Consider the following 14,858-nt stretch of genomic DNA (forward strand, 5'->3'; position numbering starts at 1 on the left):
GTCGTTGCACTTCAGAATATGACTTCTGACGACTCTGAGATATCAACAGTCGCTCTCGAATAAGCTTTACTTTTTCTATGGCTTGCTGAACCAGGTCTGGCCTATGTAACCCAGATTCTCCAACATCAAACCACCCTTTAGGAGATCTGCACCTGCATCCATACAAAGCCTCGTACGGAGCCATCTGGATACTGGAACGGTAACTATTATTATATGCAAACTATATAAGAGGTAGATGTTCATACCAACTTCTTTTAAAATCCAACACATATGCTCGTAACATTTCCTCGAGTGTCTGAATTGTGTGCTCGACTTGTCAATCAGTTTGTGGATGAAAAGTTGTGCTGAGATTCACCTGAGTTCCTAGACCTCTCTGAAATGACCTCCAAAAATGTGTTATAAATTGGGCCCTACAGTCAGATATAATAGATACTGGTACTCCGTGTAGTCGCACTATCTCCTTAATATATAAGTTTGCATAATCTTCTATTGTATAAGTAGATCTGACCGGTAGGAAATGAGCTGATTTCGTGAGCTTATCAAATATTACCCATATGGAATCGAACTTACGATGAGAACGAGGTAAACCCATGATAAAGTCCATGTTTATCGCCTCCCATTTCCATATCGGGATCTCTATAGTCTGCGTTAGCCCTCCGGGCTTCTGGTGCTCTATCTTCACCAGCTGCCAACTAGGACACTGAGCGACATACTCAGCAATGTTCTTCTTCATATCGTTCCACCAATACACATCCTTAATGTCATGATACGTCTTCGTCTACCCAGGGTGAATGGAGTACCATGAATAATGTGCCTCTGACATAATCCTGTCTCGTAGCCCTGCTACATCTGGAACACACAAACGACCCCTATATTTGAGAACCCTATCTCCCTTGAGTTCTAACAACGGCTTCTTCTGCTGCGGGACTCGCTCTCTCAACTCGACCAACTCTAGGTCCTCGTAATGCCTCTCCTTTACTTCACCTATGAGAGATGATTTTGCAATACTTTGGAGTACAACTCCACCATCGCCAGAGTCTACTAACCGAATCCCCAAACAAGCCAATTGATGAATCTCTCTAGTTAATTGTCTTTTCTCGAATTCTACATGTACTAAGCTACCCATAGATAGGCGACTTAAGGCATCTGCTACAACATTAGATTTCCCTAGATGATAGAGAATGTTAACATCGTAATCTTTCAATAACTCAAGCCATCGCCTCTGTCGCAAATTCAACTCTTTTTTCTTGAAGATATATTGCGGGCTTTTATGATCTGCAAATACATCAACATGAACACACAACAAATAATGTTGCCATATCTTAAGTGCATGGACAACCGTAGCTAATTCGCTGTCGTGGGTCAGATAATTCAGCTCGTGCTTCCTTAATTACCTTGAAACATACATAATTACTTTCCTATGTTGCATCAGGACATATCCTAACCTGACACCTGAGGCATCACAATACATGGCATAACTATCTGGACCCTCTGAAAGTGCTAGAACTGGCGTGAAGTCAATTTGTTCTTAAGCTCCTGGAAACTCTGCTTGCAAGCATCAGTCCACTAAAACTTAGCTCCCTTCTAAGTTAACTTACATGAGTATTCTAATTTTTGACAATTCATGAAATTCCCCCTTTTGAAGGCCCAAACTCCATCCTTCATCTATCACGATTACGCCCTTATTCCACTACCAGGGTAGCATTCCATCTCTTTTAAATGTTACTAGTCTTAGACTCCTTTGAGTTCATTCAGGCTATACTGAGCCTTCTATAACTTAGAGAAACCATCAGCTCTCTTATGAGCTTAACCCCAAGGACTTATCCATTCTCGTCACCTTTTCACTCATCTTTTCTTATCCTTCCTCATGTCTTCCTAAAACCTTGTCGCTCTACCATACTTTAGCTTAAGACCTACACATATCTATTTATACTTATTCACAACCTTCCTTCAACTTGTTTGCACCATAGATTTTCTTATGTTATTCTGGAACAACAAGCGAGACATCACATACCACTTTTGTCAAAAGTGCTAAAAGAAAAGAAAATTCCATTACAAGTTTCATGTAATAACCTGCCAAACGGAGAAAGTTACGAACCTCCGTCGTGGGTCTAGGTCAAGTCTTTACTACCTCAATCTTTTGTGTATTAACCCGAATACCTTCACCTGAAATAATATGCCCAAGGAAAGCTACAGAATTCAACCAAAATCACATTTAGAGAATTTTGCATACAACTTCTTTTCTTTCTTTTTTTGTAAAACTTTGAGCATTGTATGCAAATGATCCGCGTACTCAGTCTCTGAATGAGATTACACCAATATATCATCAAATAATGCTATCACGAATAGATCTAGAAAGGGTCTGAACACTTGTTTCATCAAGTCCATGAATACTGCTGGGGTACTAGTCAAACCGAATGACATAACAAGAAATTCGAAGTGCCCATATTTGGTCATGAATGCTATCTTCGGGATATATTTCTCCTTATCCCTTACCTGAGGGTACCCGGACCTCAAGTCTATCTTCGAGAAATACTTGGCACCTTGCAACTGACCAAATAAATCATCAATCCTCGGGAGGGGGTACTTATTATTGATTGTTACCTTATTCGACTGTCTATAGTTAATACGCATCCGCAAGGAACCATCTTTATTCCTCACAAATAACATAAGTGTTCCCCATAGTGATGTACTAGGTCTGATAAAGTCTTTTTCAAGCAAGTCCTTTAGTTGTTCCTTCAATGCTTGTTGCTCTGCGAGTGCCATTATGTAGGGAGAAATAGATATTGGTTGAGTAGCTGGTAGTAGGTCAATAGAAAACTTAATTTCTCGTTCTAGTGGAAGACCTGGAAGCTTATCGAAAAACATCGGGAACTCATTAACCATAGGGATAGATTGAACGGTTGGTGACTCTACTTTCACAGTCTTTACCCGAACTAAGTGATAATCATAACCTTTTCTGATCATCTTCCTTTCCTTAGAACAGGAAATAAATCTACCTCTTGATGATTCAGTATTACCTTTCTACTTCAAAAACAAGCTCTCATGGAAATTAGAATCGAACCACTTTGATCTTCAATCAATTTTAGCATATCAAGAAGCCAACCAGTCCATACTCATTATAACATCAAATTCTACCCAACCAAGAATCACGTACCTCATCCTTATTTGTTATCAAACTTATCACGGGCCATTACAGGCACATCTATATATGTATATACGTAACAATATTAGGACTTAACTCGCAGAATTCATTAAAAAGGCTTATATGGATACATAAGGGCCGACAAGGCCGTAGACATGTCATACCCAAAACTAAATACAGGATACTGTCCGCAAAACCTCTAAGAAGACATAACCATAATATATACAAGTGGGGACGGGGCTCCCTACATCCTCATAAAACAACCTAACATATTCAGAATCGTAACTTGGTAATACTCCAAGAAGAGGTGGAACTCACCAACCAAAAGCTGACATCTGGAAGAAGTCTACAGTAGAGGGTCCTTGCCTCGTCCTATATGAGAGCCTCGATCAAACATACTTCGAAGCAGAATCTTCATATCCTTATCAGTTACCTTCCTCCTCTTGGCTCGACTACTATCCTCTTCCTTCGCATATCCCATAACATACACAGATGAACCTTGATTGACGTACTCTCAAGACTGTGGACTATCTAGAACCTCAGAAGAGCTGGTATCCACAAATACCCTGACATAGTTTTAAGCCTAAGGGGAACCCGGCTATGCCAATTCGTGCACCGCTCCCCTCATACCCTGATCAACGGTTGTGATAATGACACTAAGGGTCTTGGTAAGGTAGGAACTCCTCTCACCCCATCTGCTGCCGGAGTGGTTGAAACAGCTTGAACATATGACTCATATAGATCCTCGGATGGATCTTCCTCAATAGAACCCATGATCTCCGATGGGTCTGACTCCATAGTGTAACTTATATCTCTTTCTAACACTTTCATAGCCTTCTGACCCGTGCTAGTGGCTTGCGCCTGTCATCTAGTGGTAATAGGCATCACTAAAACATAAATAAGGTAAAGATTATGAGTGGATACTTATGACTCAGTTCTATTGCACAATCTGGATTAGAAAGAAAAGTAATCATCCTAAATAACCTGTAGCCTCCTATTTATAAGTGTGGTGCGCAACGCACCCATAAACAAGACTCTATAAGACACGGCTTGTAGACTCTCTACGAAAAAAATGCTCTGATACCACTTTTGTCACGCCTCGAACCTGGGGGGTGAGACCGACACCCGGTGCCTTATCTATCCTTGGATACCAACTTGCGACTAAAGGACTCTAAACATATAATGTCATACTTTGGCCATGGGCCACAATGCAAGACAATTTGCGAAGCAAAATATAAAACTGAATGGAAGCTTACGCTAACTAATGTCAATATAAAGCTGGGACGACAAGGCCATCATAACTACTACAGCTGACAAGCCAACAAAATATACATACATGGCCTACAAGCCTAACATACTGCACTAACTGACAAGATATGTCTACAAGCCTCTATTGATGGATGTACCGTGATCGGAACAATGCCCCAAACTACCCATAACCTATATGTATATATACACAAGATGTACACAAAAATTCTAGACCTGGCAACTCCGAATGACGTGGAGTTTACTGATAAAGCTGAACTCGGGCAATACCAACTGAGGAGGTCTATCCACCTGTTTGTCTGAACCTGCACGCATGAAATATAGCGTCCCCAAAAAAGGGATATCAGTACGAAATAATGTAGAGTATGCAAGGCAATAATATAATTGAAAGCTGAAACTGAACTAATAATATAAGAGCTGGAAGTAACTGGGAGTCAAAGATAATCTGAAGATATACTCACCTGCTGATACTGACTCAACTCTCTCAATATAGTAAGTAAAATAGTTGTCCGGCCTTATAAGGCTCAGTATATGTATATATCTGCTCTGTCGTAATAGGCTCGCTCATACGCGCTCGGCCATACTAGGCTCTGTATCTCGGCCATTCTAGGCTCGCTCATAGGCGCTCGGCTATAGTAGGCTCAGTATATAACTTACCATCTAATTAGAGGTTACCCAATAGGTGCATGCCTATCGATTATAGCTCGATGGTAATGAAAATACCATAATACTATATATATATACTCTCCGCTCTCTTGACTGGAAGAACGAAATACTCAATTGAATATGAAGTCCCGATAAGGAGAATATTATAACTTACAAAACTAGGAAAATATACGTAAATTCCAGGATATGAATTTTTCTTTATGCCTCGTTATCAAACTCGTGTAATTACGAGATCATGCCAAAATGAAAGAAGGGCTTAGCCTTAACATACCTGAAGTGGGAAAACATCCGTATGATATCCTTAGAAAAGGTTGCACCATACCCCTTTAGAATTGCAAAATTTTACGTTGCTTGGTTGGTGTCTTGCTGCCACGTGGGGGTGGGGAGGGGCTTTAATCTTATCCCATAACCAATAAATTAATTAGGTAATATTTCATTACCTGGTAATTAACCAATTGCCCGCATAATTAAGAATTGTCTCGAATTACTTAAAATTTACTTATTTTTAATACATTATATACATCATACTATCACGGTCATATGGTACCTTGTATGGTACTAGTCCAAAAATATCGAGTATTATCGCTCGGCCCGTATTTTATCCCAAATCGACAATCTTCAACGAAACTCGTTTTCTGCTATTTGCTTACCTTCTCTCTTTCACGAATTTACTCATCTTGTATTTGAAATAGCATAATACTTATAATCTGAAGAAAATCTCATCCCTGTTACGTCAATTAACTGAATACGAAACTTTAATGTACGAGAAATGCAAGATGTAACAAGTGATTACAATAGCAGTTAACTATAGTTAAGTATTATCTTGTTGATTCAATCCTTCAACACTCCCCCTCAAGCGGATGACTAGTACACATTCTTCAATCCTAATTGATTCAACAGATGCTCATGTTGAGCTTTTCCAAGACTCTTAGTTAGTAGGTCTGCCAGTTGATCTTCAATATGTACATATTCAGTTTTCAACATTCCTTCACATAGTTTTTCCCTTACAAAGTGACAATTCATGTTAATATATTTTGTTCCTTCATGAAAGATTGGATTTGCAGCAATTTGAATTGCTTCCTTATTGTCACACACTAACTTTACAGGTAGACTAACTTTGATTCCTAGTTCTGCACATAAACATATCAACTAAGTGATCTCTGCTGCATAGGAAGCCATGCTCCTTAATTCTACTTCAGCTGAGCTTCTGGAGACAATGCTTTGCTTCTTATATTTTCAGGATACCGGGGCATTTCCAAACTTCACCAGATAACCAGTTATTGATCTTCTTATTTGCACACAAGCTCCCCAATCAGAATCACAGTAGGCAGTCAGATTCTTTGAGTCTTCTATAGGCATAAGCAATCCCAAACCAGGTGCCTGCTTTATATATCTCACTACTCTTGATGCTGCCTCAATATGAGAGATTCTAGGACAATGCATGAACTGCTTTATATAGCTACTAGGTGATTCTTGAACCTCTCAACTTCACTTGTAGCCTTGTATTTGATCCTGAACACCCACATACAACCAATAGGTATCTTCCTAGGAGGTAGGTCTACAACAGACCATGTATTGTTATCCTTCAAGGCATGTAATTCAAGCTCCATGGCTTCTATCCACCTAGGATTAAATGCAGCTTCCTTGAACAAAGATAGTTTTGAAGTGAGTAAGCTGAGATTGTTTATCTATAAGTAGGGGAGAGATGATTATAGTCCACATGTGCAGAGATAGGGAGTTTGCACTTGATACCTTTAGTCTTTAGGACATAGTCCTGTATCCAAATAGGAGGCTTGCTTGGTCTGGAAAATCTCCTACAACCTGTGGGAGGTTCATCACTGATTGCATTAGAAGCAGGAACGTCAACAGTAGTAGGCTCAAAGTTGTCTTCTGTATATGTTCTTCTAGTGAAGGAATGGCATCATATGTCTGCTGTAACTCAATGTCTGAGAAGTTGTCAATCTCTGAATTCAAGGATGATGATATTGGAGTAATTGGTGCTGTAGTATTCTCATGAACCACTAGGGAGAGTAAATCCAAAACAGGAAACACATGATTGACATATGACTTGACATATTTGAAAGGAAAAACATCTTCCTTGAATATTACATTTCTGTTCACTAGAAATGTTTATAAGTGTAATTCATACAGAAGATAGACCTTTTGTGTTGAAGAGTATCCCATAAGCACAGCAGGAACAACTCAGCCTTAGGTGAGAACTGTCTAATACTCTAGAAGTGGCGGCATAACACAGGAAACCAAAGACTCTCAAGTGAGATAGAGAAGGAGAATGCAAATAAAGCATCTCAAAGGGTGATTTGTAGTCAACCACTTTAGAAGGAAGTCTGTTCAGTATATACACAACAATAGTAACACACTCACCCCAAAACTTTAAGGGAGCAGAAGCTTGAAACATGAGTGCCCTTGCCATATTTAAAATAGTTCTATGTTTCCTTTTTACAACTCCATTCCGTTGGGGTGTATATAAACATGAACTTTCATGCATAATGCCAAGACTAGACAACAAACTTTTGAAATCAATACGAAAAAACTCACTTCTATTATCAGTTCTCAAAGTCTTAACTATTATGCAAAAAACATGTTGAACTTGAACAAAAAAATTCTTTAACACAACATAAGCTTCAGACTTAGTGGTTAACAGAAAAATCCAAGTATATTTACGATAGTCATCTTCTATAGTGACAAAGAACCTTCTTTCATCATGAGTAGGACATCTGTATGGCCCCCAAATGTCACAGTGAACTAATTGAAAAATGGACTTAGCTGCAGTATTACCAAGCTGAAAAGGAAGTTTGGTTTGCTTGACTAGCGGGCATACAGTACAGTGGTGACTGTCACTAGCAGTCAACTTATTTAACTTGTCTACTCTTCTTATTACATCTAAGGGAGCATGTCCCAATATCTTATACCACAAACAGCTTGAGCCTGCAAGAGGAGGAGCAGTAGCTATAGATGCACTTTTATTTGATATTTGAGCTAAAAACTATTCTGAGATACCTCATTTAAGCACAAAAATGCCATGTTACTCTCTACCAATCCCCTTCACCTAACCACTGTAAAGATCCTAAAAAAAATACAAAAGTCAGGAAAGAAGCCTACCATACATTTTAGTTCCTTGGTGAGTTATGAGACTGAGAGTAAATTGAACTTAAAGTTTGGAATGTATAATACATTAGAAATCTTTTGATTATCCAACACATATGCACTCCCTTCTGTGAAATTAACATTGCATTACCATTAGGGAGATGAACTATGTTTTTCTCTATTATAGGAAGTGACTTATGTGTTTGTAGTAACTCAAGTCTAGATGTCATGTGATTTGAGACTCCAGTGTCAATTATCCAGTCACTATTGACACACTTAGACACAAATGCATTCACATGATTTAGAATACCTACATCAGCTATTTTGATAGATGAGCTAGAACCTTCTGCATTTCTTTTGGAGAGCATTTGAACAATCTGCTGGTATTGCTCCTGAATGAAAAATGGTTGTGTATGTATCATTTATGGTGTCACAGGATTGGCTAAAATGAATCCCTTTTGATGATGAGACCCAAGGTTCAACTGATTTGCACAACTGATGTACTCTTCCTCTACTGCAAATTTTGGATTACTTGCAAAATTAGCATATAGTCCAGGTGCACTTCCTTTCTTCTTAGACTTGAAATCTGGTGGATAGTCTATCAGCTTGAAACAATTTTCTTTTGTATTCCCTTTGTAATGACAATATTCACACTGAACATTATTCTTTTTCTGTCTATAACCTCCACTTGTGGCATTTGGACCTTTATTGCCATACAGAGCAGTGCTCTCTAGATCTTCTGCAAGCTGTGTAACCTGAGCCATGCTTACCAGATTTCTTTGATTCTCTTGATCAACAAGTAGTGAATAGGCCTTGTTAATGGTAGGCACTGGAGTCATCGTCATAATTTGACTTTTTGACTGTGCATAGGAGTCATTCAAACCAGTAAGAAACTGCAATAGTCTTTGAGCCTCAAAGTGCTGAGAATATTGTTTTGACTCAAGACATAGACAACCTGGGCAAGGCATTAGAGCATCAAAAACATTCCATAAATCTCTCAGTTTTGAGAAGTAGTCTGCTATAATCATGGTTCCTTGAGTCAAATTATGCATTTCTCTATGAAGAAACAACACTCCAGAGCCATTCGCTTTGTCAAAATCTTTCTTTTAGATCTTCCCACACCTTGTGAGCACTAGATGCATATAATACACTACTCAGCAAACCAGGCCTAACAACATTCATTATCCATGACAAAATAATAGCATTAACCTTTTCCCACAAATCATGAAGCTCTGGTTCGAACTTTGATTTTGGAAACCTTCCATCAACAAAACCTAACTTACTTTTGCCTAACAAACCAATTCTCATAGCACGACTTCACAAGGCATAATTATCAGACACAGTCAATTGAATAGAGACTAGAGAACTACCTGGTGTGTCAGTTGGTTATAGGTATAGTGGGTGATTATGATCGATAGAGGGAAATGACGAACCAGTTGGAGCAGAGTTGCCAAAAGTGTCATTAGCTGGTGTACTAGCTACTGTATTGTTGTCTTCAGTACCAATTGCCATTATTGATTGCAGCTTTGGAGAAAATTGCAGACCCTAGCTTCGATTTGTGATTACTCTAAGATAATTCTGCACCTAATTCTGCAGAATTGAAGTAACCTAGAAGCAGAGAAGAGAATCGAAGGACGACGACAACCTAGATCATTGTTGGTGGCTTTGATACCATGTTAGCTACCATGGACAACTGATCTAAAGCTTGAGCAGAGAGAAGATAGGCTCAGCAAGAGAGAAGAGAAACAAGTATTGTTTCATTGAATTGCAACTCAAGAAGCAAAATGAAAACCGTCTCTTAACAAACTAAGAGTACAGATATTTATATATACTTCTAACTAGAAACTAATTACAGTTATTGTCAAGACTCGGATTTTCCGCCATCGGGATCGTGATGACGTCTACTAGTGAAAGCTAGGCAAGCCAACTATTCCGATTAATTTACACTTTTTATTTTTAATCTCTTAACAATTGCAAGTTAACATATTATAAACAACGGAATAATAATGCGGAAGAACGAAATTTAATAATTAAGCTAATACCAATACGAATCCATAATAATAAACCACCCAGAACTAGTGTCACAATCTCACGGACTATCTAAGAGAACTACACATAGGGTCTGAACAAAGAAAATACATGTCTACCTCTGAAATAGAAAAGAACAGAAAGAAAAAAGATAGGAAGGGGACGCCAAGGCCTGCGGATGCCTGCAGGACTACCTCGGGTCTCCGATGAACTGAAGGAAGCAACCCCTAGCTAAGGTCCATATGTTCCAGTATCGGAATTTGCACAAAAGAGTGTAGAGTGTAGTATCAGTACAACCGACCTCATGTACTAAGAAAGTGTCAAGCCTAACCTCGGCAAAGTAGTGACGAGGCTAGGACACAGGAAACGACATAACCTGCAGTTAAACAGTATCTAGCAGAATAACAGTAATAAAAGCAATTCAAAAGTAGCGGGGGAAGGGTAACATGCTATGAGGGAAATGACAATATAAAGAATCACAGTAATAACGGAATAAAACAATTAAGGCACTTGAACCGATAATAACAAGAAATCATAATAAACAGGTAGTAAGTGCACGACATCACCCTTCGTGCTTTTACTCTCAATCCTCACCAATGCAATCAATAATGAAAATTTGCACGGCATCACCCGTTGTGCTTTATCTCTCTTCCTCACCATATAAATATTAGAAATGTGCATCCCTCTTCGTGCATTATCTGTCTTCCTCACCATATGCATCAGTATCAATGTAAATGTACAAATCACCTTTCGTGCTTTATCTCTCTTTCCTTACCATATGCATAAGTATGAATGTGCACGACATCACCCTTCATGCTTTATCACTCTTTCCTCATCCAAGCAATAACAACAACAACATCTCGGCAAGGGAATCAACAATAAGAATAAATACATCCCGGTAAGGGAATCAACAATAAAAATTAAATACGTCCCGGCAAGGGAATCAGCTATAACCAAACTTGTACCAACAATTAACTTCACAAATGAACCTCAACTGGAGCTAATGCTCAAGAATAAACAAATACCAAGAAGATAATCATAAGTCTTGATCAACATGGACAATCAACAATTTAGGAATTTGTAGTAATTATTAAGAAATACAACGATCACAATTTAGGACTCACGCGCATGCTTGACACCAACGTATAAATACTCATCACCAAACCTATACGTCGTACACTACACTAGCACATATCATATAAGGCACAACACCTACTCCCTCAATCTAAGATTAAACCAAACACTTACCTCGAACTTTCACAGCCAAACTGAAGCCTCAAACACTGTTTTTCCTTTTGATTCCACTTCCAATTCAATTGTATCTAGTCAATATTAACTTAGCAACATCAATAAATGCTAAAGAATTCATATCCAATGCTTAATTGTAGGTTTTCTATTATTTTCCCCCAAAAGTCAAAAATAGACCCCGGGCCCGCTTGGTCAAAACTCGAGGTTCGGACCAAAACTCGATCACCCGTTCACCCACAAGCCCGAATATTCAATTAGTTTTGAAATTTGACCCCAAAATGAGGTCTAAATTACAATTATTCAAAAAGCCCTAACTCTACCCAAATTCCCAATTTCTACCATAAAACCCCTAGATTTTTGGATGAAGATTGATGAAATGCAAAGAGAAATCGAAAGAAGAAGGTTTAGAATCATATACCAATAGTTTGGGGAAGAACTTGCCTCTTAAAAATCGCCTCAATGCTCTCTAGTTTTGAAAATTGGAAGTTGTAGGCTAAATTCCCATTTTGCTACTGTTTTAAAAAGATTGGGCAGGCCTTCATCGCGTTCGCGATGGGCCTGCCGCGTTCGCGATGGGTCAGGCCTAAATGGCCTTTGCGTACGCACTGGATGGTCCGCGTTCACATAGAACAAATCGATCTCCCCTCCCCAAGTCCACTAACCTTATGCGTTCGGGTGGGCTAGAACGTGTTCGCGAAGGGTAACCGACCAGAGCTTCGCGTTCTCATCCTAAGCTCCGCGTTCGCGAAGAACAAAATGACCCCTCAACTATGCGACTGGGGTAACGCGAATGCGATGCACAATTAATCTGAGCACCATTAACAGCTATGACAACAGAAATTCTAAGTCTCAAATATCTCGAACCCCATCTGAAACTCACCCGAGCCCTAGGGGCTCCAAATCAAACATGCATACTAACCTAAAAACATCATACAGACTTGCTCGTGTGATCAAATCACCAAAATAACACCTAGAACTACAAGTTTAGCTTCAAAATCAAAGAAAAATCTCAAAAACTCTTAAGTTTCAAATTTCACAACCGAAGGTCCGATTCACGTCATATGAATTCCGTTTCTTACCAAATTTTACAGGCACAACATAAATACCATATAAGACCTGTACCGGGCTCCAAAACCAAAATATGGGTCCGTTACCATCAAATTCAAACATCTTCAAATTTTCAAAAACTCTTATAATTCCAGTTAAACAATTTTCTTCAAATATTCATTTCTCGGGCTTGGGACCTCAAAATTCAATTTCGGGCATACGCCCAAATCCCATATTTTTCTACGGACCCTATGGGACCATCGAATCACGGGTTCGGGTTTGTTTACCCAAAATATTGACCAAAGTCAACTTAAATTTAATTTTTTTTGGCAAAATTAGCATTTCCCTCAAATTTTACATAAAAGCTTTACGAATTTATGCCCGAACTGCGCACACAAATTGATGTGAAATAAAAGGAGGTTTTAAGGTCTCAGAACACATCCTCCACCTCTAAAACAATCGTTCATCCTCGAACGGACATAGAAAAGAAGTACTTGAGTCGGGAAAATGATGGGGATATCGGCTCCGTATATCGAACTCGAACTCCTAGGTAGTTGCCTCGGCAGGCTGACCTCTCCACTGCACACGAACTGAAGAGAAATTCTTTGATCTCAACTAATGAACCTGCTGGTTTAGAATAACTATCGGCTCCTCCTCACAGGTCAATTCCTTGTCCAACTGGACAGTGCTGAAGTCTAACACGTGGAATGGATCGTCGTGATACGTCCAAAGTATGGACACATGATAACCGGGTGCACGGCTGATAAACTCGGCGGCAACGCAAGTCTGTAAGCTACCCCTCCCACTCGATCAAGAATCTCAAAAGGGCCAATGAATCTAGGGCTTAGCTTGCGCTGTTTCCAAAATCTCATCACGCGCTTCATTGGTGACACTCGAAACAACACTCGCTCTCCGACCATAAATGCCACATCACGAACCTTGAGGTCGACATAACTCTTCTGCCTGGACTGAGCTGTATGAAGCCTATCCTGAATAATCTTAACCTTATCCAAGGCATTCTGAACTAAATATGTACCCAACAACCGAACCTCTCCCTGCTCAAACTACCCACCCGAGGACCGACACCGCCTACCATATAGTGCCTCATAGGGAGCCATCTGAATGCTCGACTGGTAGCTGTTGTTGTAGGCAAACTCAGCTAATAGCAAGAACTGATCCCAAGAACCTCCAAAGTCAATGACACATGCTCGAAGCATATCCTCCAAAATCTGAATAGTACCCTCGAACTGTTCGTCCGTCTGAGGATGAAATGTTGCGCTCAACTCGACCCGCGCCCAACTCACACTATAATGCCCTCCAAAAATGCGAGGTAAACTGCGTACCCCGATTAGAAATGATAGACACGGGCACACCATGAAGAAGAACGATCTCCCGAATATAAATCTCTGCCAACCTATCAGAAGAATAGGAAACCGCCACAGGAATGAAATGCGCTGACTTGGTCAGCCTATCCACAATATCCCACACTGTATCGAACTTCCTCTGAGTCAGTGGGCGTCCAACAACGAAGTCCATAGTGATACGCTCCCACTTCCACTCAGGAATCTCAATCTTTTGAAACAAACCGGTCTCTGATGCTCGTACTTTACCTGCTGACAATTCAAACATCGAGCTACATAGGCAACCATGTCCTTCTTCATTCTTCTCCACCTATAATGCTGCCGCAAGTCCTGATACATCTTAGCGGTGCCCGGATGAATAGAGTACCGAGAACTCTGGGCCTCATTAACACCTTTAACAACAAACTTATCATCAAAATCAAAGAAAAATCTCAAGAACACTTAAGTTTCAAATTTCACAACCAAAGGTCCGATTCATGTCATTTCAAGTCCGTTTTTTACCAAATTTTACAGGCTCAATCTAAACGCCATATAAGACCTGTACTGCGCTCCGGAACCAAGATATGAGCCTGATACCATCAATTTCAAAACCATTCAAATTTCCAAAAACTCATATATATTCCAGAAAATAATTTTCTTTAAAAATTCATTTCTCAGGCTTAGGACCTCGGAATTCGATTCCGGGCATACCCTCAAGTCTCATATTTTCCTACGGACCCTTCGAGACCATCAAAATATGGGTCCGGGTCCGTTTACCCAAAATATTGATCGAAGTCAACCTAAATTTATTTTAAAATCAAATTTTATCATTTTTCACAGATTTTCACATAATGGCTTTTCGGATACACGCCCGGACTGCGCATGCAAATTGAGAGGAGACAAAAAAGGAGGTTTTAAGGCCTCAGAACACAGATTTTATTTCTAAAATAAGTGATGATCTTTCGGGTCATCACATTCTCCACCTCTAAAACAACTGTTCATCCTTGAACGGA

General features: G+C 39.5%; 1 protein-coding gene across 1 annotated transcript; it reads right to left on the minus strand.

The window, feature by feature from the left end:
* Positions 1–8,604: 8,604 nt before the first annotated feature.
* Positions 8,605–9,234, minus strand: LOC138874630 (uncharacterized). The gene has a single exon (XM_070153401.1). It carries the CDS (start codon positions 9,232–9,234, stop codon positions 8,605–8,607), a length of 630 nt encoding a protein of 209 aa, XP_070009502.1.
* Positions 9,235–14,858: the final 5,624 nt, after the last annotated feature.

Source organism: Nicotiana sylvestris, chromosome 8, assembly GCF_000393655.2.
Source record: "Nicotiana sylvestris chromosome 8, ASM39365v2, whole genome shotgun sequence".
Classification (NCBI taxonomy): Eukaryota; Viridiplantae; Streptophyta; class Magnoliopsida; order Solanales; family Solanaceae; genus Nicotiana; species Nicotiana sylvestris.

What these genes read in the sequence shown, in the direction of transcription:
- LOC138874630 (XM_070153401.1), bottom strand. Translation starts at nt 9,234, where the DNA reads ATGCATAATTTGACTCAAGGAACCATGATTATAGCAGACTACTTCTCA.